This window comes from Takifugu flavidus, chromosome 1 (genome assembly GCF_003711565.1).
Source record: "Takifugu flavidus isolate HTHZ2018 chromosome 1, ASM371156v2, whole genome shotgun sequence".
NCBI classification, from domain to species: Eukaryota; Metazoa; Chordata; class Actinopteri; order Tetraodontiformes; family Tetraodontidae; genus Takifugu; species Takifugu flavidus.
The window spans coordinates 3,826,225-3,843,561 of NC_079520.1; the positions used below are offsets into that span (position 1 = coordinate 3,826,225).

The window sequence follows — 17,337 nt, forward strand, 5'->3', positions numbered from 1 at the left end:
GTTATTAACATATAGGTTAGAAATGTTTAACAGTTATTAAAGGTGGAATTGCGGCCACATGACTCACATGACCATTTAAGCGCCTTAGTCAGCTCGCAACACTGAATCATTACTGTCAGTGACCGTATCGTCATCTTTGTACTTTGTATCACCCCCCCTTTCTGCAGGACAGGAGGTCATGCGTCTCAGATGCTGTGGACTCAAGCTTGAAATACACTAAATAAAGTCGCAGTGCGTATACACTGACTGTATGGTCAAAATTGGCAGTTATGCGAAAGAAATAAGGAATTGAAGTGATGAAAATTCAGTTTCCAAACTAGCCAAAAGTGCACTATTTCAGATGATAAAGGTATATTCACAGATGACCCTAATCAGATCTGGAAGCCTGGCAGCCAATTTGATGATGTGTGAGATTTATTAATGATGAACATTGTTTTAGCTATAATCTCTTACTCTGGGATAATAGCACGTTTTTAAAAAATGAGAACATGATTAAAGGAACAATTTAATATGTCAGCAGGCGGATTCAGTTCTTGATCCAAGAGAAACATGAGAAGAAAGATTAAAGTCAGTAAGAGTAAAGCCTTCAGCTGGCTAACATGGCCTCAGAGCGAACACATGGTGACAATAAATCACGTTTTTAACCACAGATACTGATATAAGCTTTTAGAAACGTATGTTCTGGCAGCATATGGGATCAATCGTATGAGACAGCAGAGTAGATAAAAAATATTTTAGCTTCTTTCGTGTCCAATAGGGGGAGTTTTGACATGACATTTAAGTGTTTTCATTTAATTTTACACTTTAGACATAAAACAAAATGGACGACCTCCATCTTTACACAGCAAAAATGGTTAAAAAATCAACATCCTGCATCAAGTCCTCTTCAGCATTGAATGCAGTCAATTATAGTTTAATGGAAAGAATTTTCAAATTGGATGAGCTGACTTCAAGTCAGGCCAGGAAAGTGTGGGTGCCATAGTGACGGTCTGTAATTTCATGACAGCAGCTTGACCCTGAAGTAAACGTGTGGAGGAGCCTCTAAAAACACACTGCTGCTGCCTGCAGGAAGATTGACAGTTGAGTTAAACAGGTTTTAGTTTTAGATGAGAATTTAATATAATAAATAAAGCCAGTGAGAGAGAGGGGAGAGCACAAACCCATTTGTCTTATTTGATATATACAGTACATACGTGCGTGCGTGCGCGTGTGTGTAAAAAGTTCCAGTTCGCTGAGTATGTTTATTATCCTTTTTTTCTTTTTGCTATTTTCATTTATAGAACGCTGTCAAAGTGGCGTTATCAAGCGGAAGTCGCCCACAAGGCGCGCACTCTCCCTCTCTCACACGCACACACAGACACACGCACACAAACGCACGGGCACATCAGCCCTCAAAGTTGATGAAAGTTTTCCCTGCGCGCTTCATACTCAGCCTGGATCACTAACATGACCGGATTCAACAAGTGGTGGCTTTTGTGCGCCGTCTCGCTCTCCTGCGTAGCCCGCTTCGGGTCCTGTTCCAGACGCAGAGAAGGTAAGAAAGAAAAGAAAGAAAAGAAAGAAAGAAGGAGAAAAACATTATTGTTGTTTTGAATCTATTTCCCGCATTCGTGGTCAAATAAGGTCCTGCGTAGCGGCTCAACAGAACCGAACTGTCCTTAATTCACGCGTAAAGCAAAGCTGAATATAAAGATTGTATTATTGTCACATTTACAATATGTGGTGACATTTGAGGATATCCTAACGTGATTTTTTTTAACATATTGATGCATGTTAATGAACATTACATTTATTTTGATATTGTTACTAGAAAAGTTCTTTGTTTGCAGAGTGTGTAGAACTTTACGTGCTAATAGAACTCGACCAACACAGTCTAAAGTCTTTGTTTCGACGCCACAGTTGCGCACAAGTAAGTCTGTTTTGTTGTGTGTCCTCGTTACTGAGGGCAGCAATGTGGCCAAAGTCCACCATAGTTCTCATTGCGGCCACGACCCACACCTGAACCGCCCGGCACCTCCTCCCTCCCACGTTCAACTACCCGTAATCAGGATAATGGAACGGATGACGTCTCCTCAGCAGGCTAGAAATGTTTGCAGAGGCAGGTGTGAGGGAGGAGAAAATCTAATACCCCTCTTTAACCTTCCATCCCCGAGTTCACTACTGTTTACTAATGAAAGTGTGTGCTGATGGATGCAGGTAGAGCAATGCACAGATTGAAGATTAACTTCGTAAAAAAAAATCCCCGCTGAATAACACTAATAAATCCACACTGATTTTAGTATTAGATGTTTTTTAAAATTCTATTTCTATCTTTGTCATGATACAGGTTAAATAACTGCTCTAGAGATACCTGTTGACTTTTACGATAGAGGAAAAGGGAGGTGAGAGCTCCATTTTTAGAGCTTTCACACTGAAAGGGGTCAGCTAAGGTGAGGTTCTGTATGTGGTCATCAAATTATAAATTTGGAGGTCTTCCAGACACCCCCAATTGTGAACCACCCTCGGGTGGATGAATCCATACGCGCAACCTTTATAGTTGCTGGAACAGCTTCCACCACGAGTGCTCATTTATAACGCACATGTCATATTGTATAACAGTAGAAGGATTCCGAGGATGGAACAGGAGAACTAGAAGACCTATGATGAGCTATAAGGACCTAGTTAGACAGGACGTGAAGTTAGTTAGTGTGATAGAGAAGGATGGGAGATGGGGGAGGATGATTCGCTGTGGTGAAATGCCAAAAGATAAAACATAAAAGATCCATCTTGGGTGCACGTATAAGTAAAAGCTCTGTTCTGTCTCGGTTGGCTGGATGTTTTGTTTACTTTTGCTGAGAGGGCAACGACACTAAAGAGGATACTAATTAGCCATCTTCCTCTCAGAGTTTAGGTTGTGTTTTTCAAAACAAAACCCCGATACTACTATTATCTGTGAGCCTGCAGAGTGCCTGCAGTCCATCTGTCCATCTGCCAATGGACAAGGCTAGCTCACCACTTCCTGCATTAGTTGTGCTAGAAATAATTGGAAACTTTAAGCCTGACTTCAGGAAATTGTATCTTACAGGATGCAGAGTTGCTGGAGATAATTAGACATGGAAAAAAGCAGTGCACATGGAAAAAACCCTGTCCATGTTCTTACTTGTGTTCTTGCAATTGTAGACTATTGAAAAGCAGGGGACAAGGTCCAGAGCAAAGCATGAGTATGTTCTGCTGACGAGAATCCCGTTGCACGGCTTAATAGGGGTGCGTGGACTCTGAATATCTACAGAGTAAAGAGTGAGAAAAAAGTCTGAACTTGTTGAAGTACAAATAAAAGAGTGATTAGTCCGTGCTTGTTCAGACAAGGTGGGAGTGGACGATGAGCTTTCAACGGTTCAAATCTTTCCTTGAACCGAGATTTCTAATTTTTATGCTCTGTAAAGCCGAATCAGTGTATGTGAGAGTGTGTGTTTGTGTGTGTGTGTGTGTGTGTTTGGAGGGGGGGGCATGAACATCTATGCGATGTGTATAGAGTAGGAGGTCTTCAGGGTCACTGCGGTGCCACTGGGTCATCGAGTTTATTATTTCTTCTGACTGTGCTAACAAAACAACTGTTACCAGGAAGTGTTATAGTATTTGATTTTGGCTCAGTGTTGGGAGCAAGTTATCCATTGCTGCCAATCTTTGATAAATATTGTGGAATGAATGCCATTGTGGATTATTAGAAAACCACATCTATCTGCAGAGAGTATCTCCAATGAAAAACATTTCTGCTGTTTACTTCTTTCCTGGAGAAAATCTGGCAGCACGACCTTTTAAGTAGCTCCCAACGGCACATTGAAGCCTGGAGGTGTGCCACCTGCATCGTTTAAGGCTTGACTGCTCCCTCTGAACGGCTGCCACTGTTAGATTAACATAATGATCAACCAGATGTTAATGTGTTGCTTTTCTTCATGCTCTAATAAAATGCAGCAATAGACCAATGGGATTTATACTTTACTACTCAATAATTAATACAGTTATACCGGTATATTTAAAAGTTTAGCTAAACTGCCATATTTGAATTCCAAAAGCGTAGCATGAATTTGATGCTTTAGGATCAGATAAACTATCTGCAATTGACTTTTAATCCCTTTCAAATATAATGAAACATTAGAAAACTGTCAGATTTAGGTGTAAGTATTTGAAGAAATGTCCATATCCCTTTCATGACACAAGGCTGACATCATGACAACAACTCTTTTCTGCCCATTTTGTCCATTTCTGTTCAAAATATTCCAGTTTCTCAGGGACCAGTACAATGATTGACTGACCTACATTGGCACACTAATGATCTTCTGCACACAAATTGCCACTTTCAAAAGATTCAAATTATGAGGCCCAGGTAGTTTCCAGTATTAGTTCCTCAATTTGAATCACAGCATTTGTGAGAATTTATCGTCTTTGCAGGCAGAGAGAGTGCACTTTAATCTAGTCACATTCTAATAAGCCAGTATCCTTTGCACCATTAACATTATAAATTTCTATGAGCAATTTTTATTATTGAATGTGAAATCTATATTCTCACAGCATTGAGTTATTATAGGACTGGAATCATTGAAATCTCCCATATTTGGCGGATGGTGCCTTGTATCCTCTGCCACAGGCTTTTGCTTCTTATGTCGAACTTTATAGCCAGCCAAATCCTCCTGGACTAAAAAATCTAGGCCACCATTTAGAGGCAGCAAACACATTAAACTTTATTAACACGCTCCCACATGTTTGAAAACCAATGTGATGAGTTTCTAACCTGCAGCTGACACACTAATTGGCACCAAGTAGGATTGTTGGGCAACATTTTCTGGGATTTCTGCTTCTCCCTCTTTCCTTATCCAAGTTGGAAGGAGGTACTGGGCTTAACTTAGATATTGCACGGAAAGGATTACACCCCTGCAGACGGAGACCGTGGATATTTCCACCTCTGTGCTGACATTAGAGGGATATCAGGAATATCAGCTGTTCAAGAATGAGGAAACGTCAAAGCCGTGAAAGACAAAGAGTTTGATTTTATATCTGACCCTGAAAGGCAAAAGAATTTGAAGAGGCTGCTGCTGAAAAAGTCAAATGTGAATATGAAACTCTGGCTTGGCAGCAAAAACAGGGGGTTTACCAAAGCTCTGGACTTGTGGAGCAACAATTATCCCACTCATTGAATCGCTCCTCCCTCACCACCTGCCGTCCCGGCTCACGGGTGCTTATTAAAGATGCATGGCTCTCACAGGCCTCGTGGATAATTAATATTTCCCCTCAGTGCTTCCAGCCAGAGCAACGCCACAGAAATCACAAACACTCATGTCGAACCGCTGAGAAGTGACAGACTTAAACGATTTTCCTGTGGACACGCCAACACTGATCATCCTGGAGACGTCACACTCGTCAATGTACCGGATCAGGTTCCGCGATTAGTGTTCCGAACTTTCCCAACAAGCGAGGCCTAACTGTTTCCGAATGCCTATAGCAGCGTTAAGCGATTTCTCCTGCTGGCAAAAATGTCACCGTGTTTCCAGGGGATTTCTTTGATCTCCTGGAGATGGCTCTTCGGATGCTGCCCGGAGCTCGCTTTGATTTCCTACCACCAAGAGCTTACAGGAAGTCTTTGTGCAAGATTTTCTGCACAAATGAGGTCGACGTCTATAGCTGCTTAAAGGCCAACCTTTAATGAGCTCAAATGCGATGATCTGCAGCGTCGGCTTAGCGTCAGGTTTTTTTGTTGTTTTTTTGCAGCCTTTCCTAACCTCCCTCACACGTTCACCATTATTGCCAATTATTAAACTGTGCATGAACTTTCAGTTTTCACACTCAATTTATTGTTGAGAACAGAAAGTCCTAATCTTCTTGAATTTCATCCAAATTGTGAAAAAGCTCCCACTAAAAATATGCAGAGAGAATCTGGAGAAAGTGAAACCACTCCATGCACTTCTTAAGAAGTCTGCAATTCTTTTACTGTTGATGATTAAATCACAAGATCCAGACATATAGCAAAGAGAAAAAAGTGTATCGAATTCTCGTCAACAGCATCAATAGCGAAGAATGGAAATATGAACCCCACATGGAATCAATTTCATTTAAACTCCCACATAGTTCCAGTTTTAAGCACCGATCTGTAGGTCACGAAGGACGTTTCTGACTGTAAATCAAGATTTCATTTCCTAAAACTACTCAAACTACTAGAAATGATTCCATATTTGTGGGAGTTATAGCATTATTTTTGATGGCCAGAGTCACTTTCATGGCTCAGGCAGAAGTGTGATTGTAACTGGGAGGTTAAATGTACAGTACAGGGTGAAACTCACACACGGGTTTATTGGTTTTGCTGAAATTGAGTAAAGGATGATTCAGCACAGATCAATACAGAGATGGTTCCCCAATTCAGAAAGTTCAATTACACCTCAATTAAACTCATCCTGAACTTTTCTCGATGGGCAGACCATTGTTCATGGGAGTGCATGGGCAGCCTGGAGGTTCCCAGTCCAGTGACGGTACTTCTATTTTCAGAATGTACGATTCTGTACAAGGAAACGGTCTATCTGACATGCTTCCTGTGGGCCTACCATTCCAGACTGACGTGCTTTTGCATTTGACAAGTGGAATATGCATGTTTTACTATAACTAGCTGATAACATGAGAGGATTTCCATGTGGAGGAAATGCTCAGTTCTACATCGTCAGTGAACCAATCTGTCATATTTTTAGCTACAGATTCATTCACCACACACAATTTTGAGCTTCTCTTTGCATTCATTCCATTTCCCTATCAAAAACTTTGATTCAGGGGAGTCTTTCTACACATGGAAATAGACCGAAGCCCTGGGAGTATCTAAGATGAATAGAATCCACCCAGAGCCTTCATGTGTGTGCAGTTGTAAAACCCTGCGCTAGGCTGTGAGTCACCCTCAGCCCTTTGTCCGCTGCTCCAGGCGCAGCTCTGATAAATGCTGATTGAATCTCTCGTGCTTATCTACGGCACCGCTGATGTACACTTTAGCTTTCTTCACCAAAGAACCCTCACAATGACCTGGTCGGGTCATGCGGTTGTCTTTGCTTAGAGAGGGACGGTAAAGAAACCCCTCTACAATAATGATAAATAGGAAATACTTATTGATAGTTATTGAATTAAAGGAATTGTTTCATGGGAAAAAATAGCCTGTATACCTGCGTATTCACATGCCAGCCCAATTTGCTCCAGAAGAATGCAGCTTATGTTTCAGAGCATTGATGCTTCTGTGCGTGGATCTGATTGGAGGACGGAGGACTGATATTGTTACCATTGAAGCAGCTTTAATTACTGTGCAGTGTTTTCCTTCTTGTTTGTGGATTATTATAGAAGCTCAGCAGAGTTCATGAGATTGGGGCGCAAAGGGACTGTGGAGGCGGGGCTTAAATCGATTGATGAACTGGATATTAGTTTTAGCACATGGCAATATTAAATTAGAGGATGTTAATTTGATGAAATTCCACTGCAGTTATTTTTAATTTACATTTTTTTAATGCTCCAGATAGAAGTGCTTATTTTGTGGTTCCTCCTTCCTTATTGCTGTGAAAACGTAGTCAAAAGATTGAAAACAGATGACAACAGTGCCATCTAGCAGTCAGGAGGTGAAAGACATCATTAAGCAAAACTTTTCCATCCTTTCAGTATAAAACTATTATCTACTTAGTTCATCTTATTTTGATCTTATTTTATTTTGGTGTTGATGCCAAGCCTTTAATAATGCATTCATGTATTTATACATTTTTTGTCATTTTGTTTTAAGGCTATACAGTTAAGATTAAATCTAATTTACTGGAAGACCCAGACAGAAATGGAGAAAGATGATAATCTTCCTGCATGCAGAACAAGCTGGGACAGAGCTGCAAACTCGCTAAACCTGTCCACGTCTTGCATGCAGAGGTCCCTGGCATTGCACATGTGTTGAGCAACTCTGACATGTTTCCAATGGTACCCATGACGCCCAGAGGACGTGCTGCTTTGGGAAGCCTAAAATCTGTCTCTCGGTTCAGCAGAAGGTTTGCTGGGCAGTTGCCAAATGAAGATTGCATTTATTTGCTGTCTGTTCAAAAACGCGAGGGATTCCTGTGAGCTTAGAGTGCATTCGTGAATTGCATGAAAATGTCGTCATTTTACTTGAAATCATGCATCATATCCTAAAACACAGATATGAGTGATTGAAGATTGATTAATATTTTAGAATTACAAAGCCACTCATTTCCTTCTTTATTTTTAGGATGATCTTTAACGGCCCAGATCCCCAAGGGAACCAAACACTACTCATTTACCCTGGTGAAATTTCCTCAGTGTATCTTAAAACTCAGGTACATTTGCTCCAAATTGTTGGATACCAGATGGGGAGTGTGCCACTGTGTAATTTCTCCTCTGACAGGAGGAGCAATTTGGCTCCTTTTACTAGACATTACAGGAAAACAGAAATTTAAAATCAGTCACACAACATCGTGTTCTGTGACTGTTGTGGATCCAGAACTGATCGGCACATCAGGGAGGGCAGGTTGTAGCGGGAGCTGATCTGATTGCTTCATTTGGCAGAGCCCTTGTTTATTGATCGCACTGCTGATTTGACAGAACGTTTTGGTTCTGGATCTGTTTTGGCAGAACTTTGTACCTCAGAGAGAAAATATTTGTCTTACAATAATTCCAGTTAGACACAAACACGGAGGAACATTTAGAACTTCTATCAATCAAAAGTTAATACGTGTGTGTATTCAACACTGTAGGACATTTTAAACATTTTCCTCCCTATCTGATACAGGGTTAATGTTTGCAGTAATGTACAGTAGACCACACAAAAACCACATTTTTGTGGTGTGCTAGTAGTGATTAATCTGCGGCTGCTGACATTTACCCGGCCTTGTCGGCTTCCCCAGCTGTGTGATGACTGTCTTTCTTCTAATGTTCTGCACCTGCACCTGCACTTCCCTTTCCCTCCTACACCTAATCTGTGTTCCCCTCCTCTTCTTCTGAACCTGAAGGTCAACGTTAAGGAATTTTTCTTCCCTCTTTATCTAGTGTTTTGTTTTGACGTCAGACTTAACCCCGGTGGTTTTGGAGGTCTGGTCCTAGTGGACCATTCAAACCCTTCATTTACCCTTGCAGATCCTTTGGCTAAAACCCCTCACGTCCAAACTCATCAGCTCATATCTCCCGTTCTATCTCTCCTACCTGCTGTACGCTAGCACACACAGATGGAACGTTGCTAATTGACGCCCGCAACACAGAAACACACAGCAGGAGCCGCACAGCTGCAGGCGTGACCCAGCAGCAGCGGGGATGAGGGCACTAAAAAGTCATTTCCGAGCTGCACGCTGAGTTAGCCAGTTGACATTCCCAAAACTGGTTTGTGGAGCTCAGAGGGTTTTACGTCAATGTGCTCCTGGATCTGCCGTGAGCCGCTTTTATGACTGCTAAAGACGCTAAGCCGTGTGTTTAGCGAAATATTTACTCCAGCATGAATCGATCAAATGCATTCTTCCCATCAGGAAAGATTTAAAAAACAAACAACCCACCTTCCTGAATGTGATGTTCTTTACTGGAAGATTTATTTTGGATTTTTGTTCCTGTGTGTTATCAGAGTTATCAGCAAAGTTGCTTCCAGAATATCTGAAAGCATTTGGAAATTCTAAGTGTGCATCATTTTGTTACATCTGTGGCCTATGTTTTGATGTTTGGTGGCTAAATTTACTCTGTCCTAGACATGCACGCACGCACATTCTGAATATTTGTGTCCCACCTCAGCAAACAGAGCACAGCCCGAGCACCTGATCTTCAATGAATTGTGCGCACTGAAGGATGAAAAAGGCCCCTGCAAGGCGATCAAAGACCGATTCTTCTTCAACGTCGACAACGGACGCTGCGAACTGTTTGAATACGGAGGCTGTGGAGGAAACGCCAACAATTTTGAGACGCTGGAGGAGTGTGAGGAAACTTGTGTTGTCTCAGGTAAGTCTCACGACAGCAGACTCACCTCAAAAATGTGATCAAAACTATTTGATAACAGTGATGCAAAGAAATTACATTTTCATTGGTGCACTGGATAATTTGGCCTTGTTATGTGGTATTTTTGACAACCACTCGATTGCTCAAGGACCTCCATTGTCATATTAAAACTTAATTGTCACCTTGGGCTTGAAATCCTATTACAGTCATTCTGTTGATACGTATGTGGCTAAAATGGATTCTTGCCAGCACATTAATTCTACGCTTCTCCTGAAGGCAAGCTTTTAATAGAAATATATATGTGTTAAAAAAGAAACAAACACCCATGCGTCCTTTAGTCTGTTGAAAATGCCAAAGTAAAAGTTGAAATCAATTTAATTGTTAACATTAAAACACATTATTAGCTGCTGGATATGTGAACAGATAACAGCGTGAAGACTACAATTTTGTAGAGAGAGAAATGATTTCGGCACAAAAAAAATATTCATTTAACTTCAACTAGAGGTAAATGTTAACACGGCAGGCAATAACTGCACTGAGTAGAAGAGGAAGAAGAAGGAAAAAGACATTTTCAGTCACTACTCTAGTCAATACAAGCACTTACAGCTGCAACAGCAACACCTTTCACCCCTAGGAGATTATTTGGAGCTGGTTCAAAATCATTTGAGTTGTTTGGATGAGGGTGTGAGAAATAGCTTCTGTCCACCATGGAAACCTGGGGAAGAGCAGAATAGTCTGAAATTGTGTGCAACCTCTAGCAGGACCAGGCACACGCTTGTAATGCTCCATTATGTGTGATTCTCATGAAACTCGCTCTCATTTGTGTCCTAACAGCACATTTATCACCTTTTCCTGTTGGCAGAGAATAACCTTCAATTTCTTATTGCTCTGCACTGATACATTATGCAAACAGCCAGTTGGTTTTTGAATGAATTTGTGTCCTTCAGGCTTCGCCATGTTTTCTAGCGGATCTGCTCCATTAGGTGGCAGATCCCCTGTGTGTGATCTTTGTTGTTGAGATGAAGCTGAATTGCCAAATTTTAACCATTTCTGCTGTGTATTAATGGACAAAGTTGTCAAATAGTTGTGTTTTGATCTCTTTATAGGCTGAGATGATAAAATACAGGCCTTTTAATGCAGACGCTAAAAGAGTATCTGGCTTTAAATTATTTTAAGTGACTAAACCTCTGATCGTACTGCTCACGGGACATTATCAGTGTTAGCTTCAATTCTAGTTTGGTGTCCTCAGAGGGTTGAGAGGTCACAGTCAATGGTGAACGCTGCTGAAATGATGACATAGTTGTAGAGCATGGGACTGTTGCCCTACAGACAGCCCAGAGGGTTTATCAGCCATGCGGTGAGCGATTCTCTAACTGCTCAGGACTGCTGTTTCTACACTATATCCGGCATTATGAGGGTCGTTTGTGTTCTCAGGACAGGACTGTAGTCCATGATGTATTAAGTATGTATCGATCTCCCTTGGAGCCTCCTGATATAATTATTTCATCCCATTTGTGTCTGCATCAAGCCAACAGGAAGTCAGCCAGATGGGTCAGTGGAAGTTTGGGGCCTGTAGGATTTTAGGCTTAGTGGGCTGTTTTAGAGGCAGCCTGTAAATGCAACATTTATAGTGTCAAGTGTAATAATTTCTGTGTCCTTTTGTGTTTTCCTGTCAGGATTATTGTCGTTTAGATGTTGTTGTGTTCAGGTTCCCTTGTAATGAAATTTAATGATGAAAACGTAAAACATGTAGAAAAAACCAACAAGTAATAACAGAGCTTCTCTCTTACAGCCTGAAAAGGTCAAAGATGTCATCTTTAGATGGCAGCTGAGTGCTGTTGTTTTTTTTCTCTCGCTCACTATCAAATAGAAATTTCTCATTTATTTTGGTTTCAGTTTCATTATACATCATTTTTTCTCCAGATATTCTGGTCAACACAGTTCAAGCAAACAGTTTCAGACTATCCTGAAATGCTTTGGAGCGGGAAAGGAATGAGAAGGAAATATCCAAGGAGAGCCATCAGGGAGGGGTAGAATGTAAACATTACTATTTTCCCATTAAATTCAATGAAAAGTCATTTCACAACACTCATCTCAACTTACAAAAATATGAAGGGGTATGTTTCTTCACAAATATCTTGCCAAACATCCTGTACACTATGTTTTGCTGAAATATGAAGGTTCTCTTTAGAGAGTAGCCAAAGCTAACCGGGGCTGATATGACTCAGTCCTGGAACTAACCGATAACTCTGCCTGGAACACAAATCAAATGTTCCGTCTCCACATCTCCGACGGAAACTGGGATTTCTGCATTATTCATAACTGGAATCTACAGCCTCTGACACAAGCCAAAGTCACCTTAGAAAACACGGGTCCAGTTACACTGACAGCCACTTAATCATGGTTACTCTTCAAGGCCATTCAAAGGCTTGAACTGATAAACACGCTCGTGTGGCGACATTCCCCAACATGCTCTTCGTTTTACCGTCCTGATGCCACTCAACTACAATAATAAGGATTAGATCCTGATAGCTGTATCGGTTTCCCCCTCATCATTACATTAAGCCTGCTGCTGTAGCCTGAAAATATATGAAAGTTCTTTTGTTTTCTGCAGATTTACAGCTTTTGTTTACTTCATGGGCCTATAGTATATATATAGTATATACAAATGACCTAATGAAAACTGCACTTGTGCGGAGTCCTCCACAGCACCAGCGCCTGTGTCCATATCAGACGAGTGTGTTCTTCTCTCTGAGCTCACTGTTGAGAAGTATTGGCCACTTAACCTGTCAGTTTGTGCCCGGGTTAAGAAATACAGAGTTGATTCAAGTGGAATATAGCCTTCCTGTCACCCACATGGAAAGGGTTTAAGTTCCAGGTTCCTGGAACCCCCGTGACAGTTGTGACACCTTTGTTTTTGAGTGTGAGACGATTGAAACATTAGAAGCAACAGCTAGACGATAGCTGGAATAAAGGTTCCAGAAAAGGGGACGTTTCGGTTCGCTGGCTTCACGATGGACGTCTCTGCTGGAGTCACAGGAAGTTGAACAGCTCTGACCATGACCTGCTCCTTATTATTCCGAACCTCATATTCTCTCCGGGCTTTGGCTCCCCCCCCCCCCCCTTGTCTTTATTATTGTGTCCCTGCTGGAAATAAATCCCCTGAAGTGTTTGGGTTTCATTAAACCTCCCAGTGAATTTCTTAATAAAATGGGGTGCAAAAACAAGCAAAAACTCAGACATTCTTCACCGGGGCTTTGCATAGAAAATGTATAGAAATGAAAACTTTACTGGATGGGATGGAAAAAGAGAATAATGATATATTACTAACAACTTTAATCAGTGTGATGGATGGATGGATGGATGGATGGATGGATAGATGGATGGATGGATGGATGGATGGATGGATGGATGGATGGATGCATGGATGGATGATGGGTGATGGATGGATGATGAATGGATGGATGATGGAGGATGGATGGGTGGATGATGGATGGATGATTGATGGGTGGATGGATGATGGGTGATGGATGGATGGATGGATGGATGGATGATTGATGGGTGGATGGATGGATGGAGGATGGATGGATGATGGGTGGATGGATGGATGGATGGGTGATGGGTGGATGGATGGATGGATGGATGGATGGATGGATGGATGGATGGATGGATGGATGGATGGATGGATGGAAAAAGTCACTTTTCATAGGCTGGATTTCTCATTCCCGCTCTGTTTTATTCTCCCCAGACAATAAGACCCCGTGTCATCTGTCGGAGGCCCCCGGCCCCTGCCGAGGCCTGTTGTCGCGCTATTACTATGACAGCAGGAGTCAGCAATGCAAGCATTTCTTTTACGGCGGCTGCTTCGGTAATGCCAACAACTTCAGGAGCATGGCGGAGTGCCAGGCCAAATGTCAGAGCCCAGGTAGGTCCGGTTGTCTTGACACCTCTAAAAGCCTGAAATTTGATGTCATGCTGAGCTGAAACTTTGTTCTTGCCTCGATCGAGGTGTGGCTCACGACCACACTGTGCATAATTGTGTGGTCAAAAAGAGCCAAAATCAAACACGGTTACAGTTCAATGACCATCGATTAATTTCAACCAAGTGCGAAATCAAACTGTAGAACTGCTCTGAATTGACTAAGGAAACAACAAGTTGCTCTTTAACTCTGGAGTTTTGTGCTGAAAATCAATAGTTAGATCTATAACAAAAAAGTGGATTGGTGGCAGTTCTGGTCTGATACTAATGATATTATTTAAAAGTAGTCCAGTTCTAATGGACCGTGTTACAAATCTTCTCATTTCTTTTTTTAATATCATAGCAAAGCCGACTGAAGACCCAGTTAATCCCATAAAAGAGCAGCCCATTATGGATCATGGTAAGTCTCAGAGAACACAACTTTGTTCTACATGCATAGTAAATGAAATACTGGAGTTAGAAGCAGGAAAAACCCCAGTTTCAGCTCTGGGAGCTCTTCAATGGAGAAACCTCGCTTTGTGCCAGTGTGCAGATGTGCATCTGCTAATGGACTGGAGGCTGGAAATGAGAGTGTTTTTCCAATCAAAAGAATCTTGTTCCTATAATAATTGTAACAGATAGCTCTGTTCCAGCTCATGCTTGTCTGGCTGTTTGTTTGCAGTATTATCTGGTAAACAGGGAATATGTTAAGAGTAATCATCAGTGATGTCATCAATATCCTGGTTTCACAGGGGAACCGGCTACGTTTGACCATCAGGTGCAGACGAATAACACCAGTCAAGAAGCGACAGGTATTGGCCACTTCTGTTTGTATTTAAACATGCTGGTCATTGTTGCATGAAAGGTTTTGATTGATCTCTATATACCGTATAACCGACAGCATGAGACTTTTTAGGAAATGGTCAGTTCAGAAGTCAATTTAAAAGAAAAAAAAAACTCATCCGATTTCCTCCAGAAGTTTGGGATCAGAAGCAAACTCCAGTTGTGTTTTTAATGATCTGCATCTGTTTTAAGACTGTGCTTCTTGGACTTGCTTCTGCCGTAAGGCTGGAATTTGGCTGATACGCCAGCAGTTGAAATTTTCAAAGCACATGCTTGGAGATGCATCCAGCAAAGACCTTCCCAAAGCCAGGGTGTTTACCCTGTGGTGACATCAAACGTGAGAAGACATTTGAGACAGATTAACAAAGGCGGTATTAGATCAATCATCTTGTCCTCATGTCCAAAAGTGTCTGGTATTCTTTTAAACCTCAGAGTGAGCTAATCCACTTCATTTGTTAATCCAGTGAGTGCTGCCAATAACGGCACTGAAATCAAGTAAAATGTGGTGGTGCGGTGATGCAAAAGCAGCAGACAAGAGAGAAAAAAGAATTCTGCTGGGCAAGTCAAAGAGCAGGATGGGGTTGGGCCCATGTCTCTGTCCTGCAGCTCATTTGTCATTCCTTTGCTCATTAGTTTTTTCTGCACATCAGGAGTGAGAGAATCCATCTCTGTTGGGCTTCGAGCCACCTTTGTGCTGAAGTAAGAACTCACAGAGAGCGTCTGGTCTGATTCCCAGGAGTCGCTCCGCTGTAGATGGAGTTGGAGGATAACATTTGGTCTCGATTTATCTCAAGAATAACTATTAAGTGGCAGGTTTATGCCCGCTCACAGCATCAAATCTTAGGTATGCTCATATTTTTGGAGAGCTCGCCCCGCTGTTAAAGCTCAATACTGACATCTAACGGTGAAATAGTGATTCGCACTTTCAGGTAGCATAACCCGTTGTGTTTAGATATACTTAGGAAGCATAATCATTATTTTACCATATTCCAGTCAACTTTTTTGAAATAGATACAAATTTTCTGGAGTTAGTCGGGGCTCAGACTCAGAAATCCAGAGGGATCTTCGACATCCTGTTGGTTTTAAACTTGATGCTACCTCATGAGAACAATTGCACTGTCTGACCCAGAAGTCACCGAGGGGATTTAACATTATTTTTCATTTGGACCCTCCGGGAGGTTTTAGGCTATAATTTTTATCCTGCTGCCACTGTGTTGAGTGACCATTGCAAATCTATTTAAAATCAAATATTGAACTTAGACAATGTAAATAAGAATATGATTAGTAATAATACGTCTCTTTCAGCTCAAACAGAAGCAATAAATCAGGACATGATCCCGTGTGGCATTGAGATCACTGAGGATGCTGCAGACCCTGATTTGTGCTATGTTTTTCCAGATGTGAAACCCACAGACCTGTGTTCCTTTCCCACGGACCCCGGGACATGTGATGGAAAAGAGCGGAGGTTCACGTACAACTCCATCACCAAGAGGTGCCAGGCCTTTAGCTACAGCGGCTGCGGGGGGAATGAAAACAACTTTGTTCTCCGCAAAAACTGCATTGCCAAGTGCAAAGGCCGAAAGGGTATGCCTGCAAGATCAGTGACAGAAATGTGCATTTCACTGCTTTCTCGTGGAGGAAAGTGAATATATGTGTCTTATTTTGTTCAGGTGGAGCTCACAGGAGGATCATCCGAATAAGGAAGAAAAACATCGATTACATACTAAACCGCTCAACCTAAAAGCCAAAAATCTGTGCAGTCACCTGTATTTATGTCTGTTTTTTTAGGTTTACTGTATTGTTTTTATTGCTACTATGCTTAGTCATGTTTTGCAAGTGCAATCTGATCATTCCCATTATTTCTATATATCTCAATGACAAAAAACGTGTATGTTTTGCTGTAGTCTAACACTTTTACGCGCCGCACCGGCAAGATGTTATATTTTACATTTATTTGTAGCACTAGAGTTATGGCCTAGTTTAATTGATAGGCTTTAAAATATAGCAGGTGATTTTGTATCAGGTTTTTTTTAGGTTATCATTGTGAATAACAGCATTAACCGATTTAACAGCTGGATTATCCTTTTTCCAGGATCAAACATGTGGAATAACATGAATGAGAAAATAACTATTTTGAGTAGGGGGAAAATAAACATAAACCTTGTGTGCTTTGACTTTAATCCATGTATCCATTTGACACACATGCGACGTGTCAGATGTTGTTGGGAGAGGTGACCAGCAGAGGGCAGTGTGGTCTCTTTAATCTGCTGACTGCTGGGTTGAGCTTTGGAAATAAAATAACCTCCTGGACTGTCGGATTTTTTACAATAAACTTTGATGTAAGTCATAATTATTGTTAATGTGTTGCTGTTCTTCTGTTTTGCACTCAATGAAAATATAAAGACACCTTTCTTTTTCCTACAATGCCCTAAGTTTGAGGGAAAAGGGGATGTTTTTGTTTATTGTTAATAGTTATTATTATTCATATTAGTATTATTCATGTTATTATTATTAGGATTAGTAGTAGTAGTGTTGCTGTTATTATTGTTATTAAGGTTGGACTTTTTTGT

General features: G+C 41.3%; 1 protein-coding gene across 1 annotated transcript; it reads left to right on the forward strand.

Annotated features, from left to right (window-relative positions):
• The first annotated feature begins 1,335 nt into the window (after nt 1-1,335).
• Nucleotides 1,336-17,117, forward strand: tfpia (tissue factor pathway inhibitor a). The gene is made up of 7 exons (XM_057034632.1): nt 1,336-1,534; nt 9,766-9,969; nt 13,715-13,891; nt 14,289-14,345; nt 14,677-14,736; nt 16,166-16,351; nt 16,438-17,117. Exons 1-7 carry the CDS (start codon nt 1,447-1,449, stop codon nt 16,506-16,508), a joined length of 843 nt encoding a protein of 280 aa, XP_056890612.1. The 5' UTR covers nt 1,336-1,446; the 3' UTR covers nt 16,509-17,117.
• The last annotated feature ends 220 nt before the right edge of the window (nt 17,118-17,337 follow it).

Excerpts from the sequence above, each read along its gene's own strand:
- tfpia (XM_057034632.1), top strand. The coding sequence starts at position 1,447 with ATGACCGGATTCAACAAGTGGTGGCTTTTGTGCGCCGTCTCGCTCTCC. Across the intron at positions 1,535-9,765 it reads CTGTTCCAGACGCAGAGAAG|CAAACAGAGCACAGCCCGAG; the intron begins GTAAGAAAGAAA and ends GTCCCACCTCAG. Across the intron at positions 16,352-16,437 it reads CAAGTGCAAAGGCCGAAAGG|GTGGAGCTCACAGGAGGATC; the intron begins GTATGCCTGCAA and ends TATTTTGTTCAG.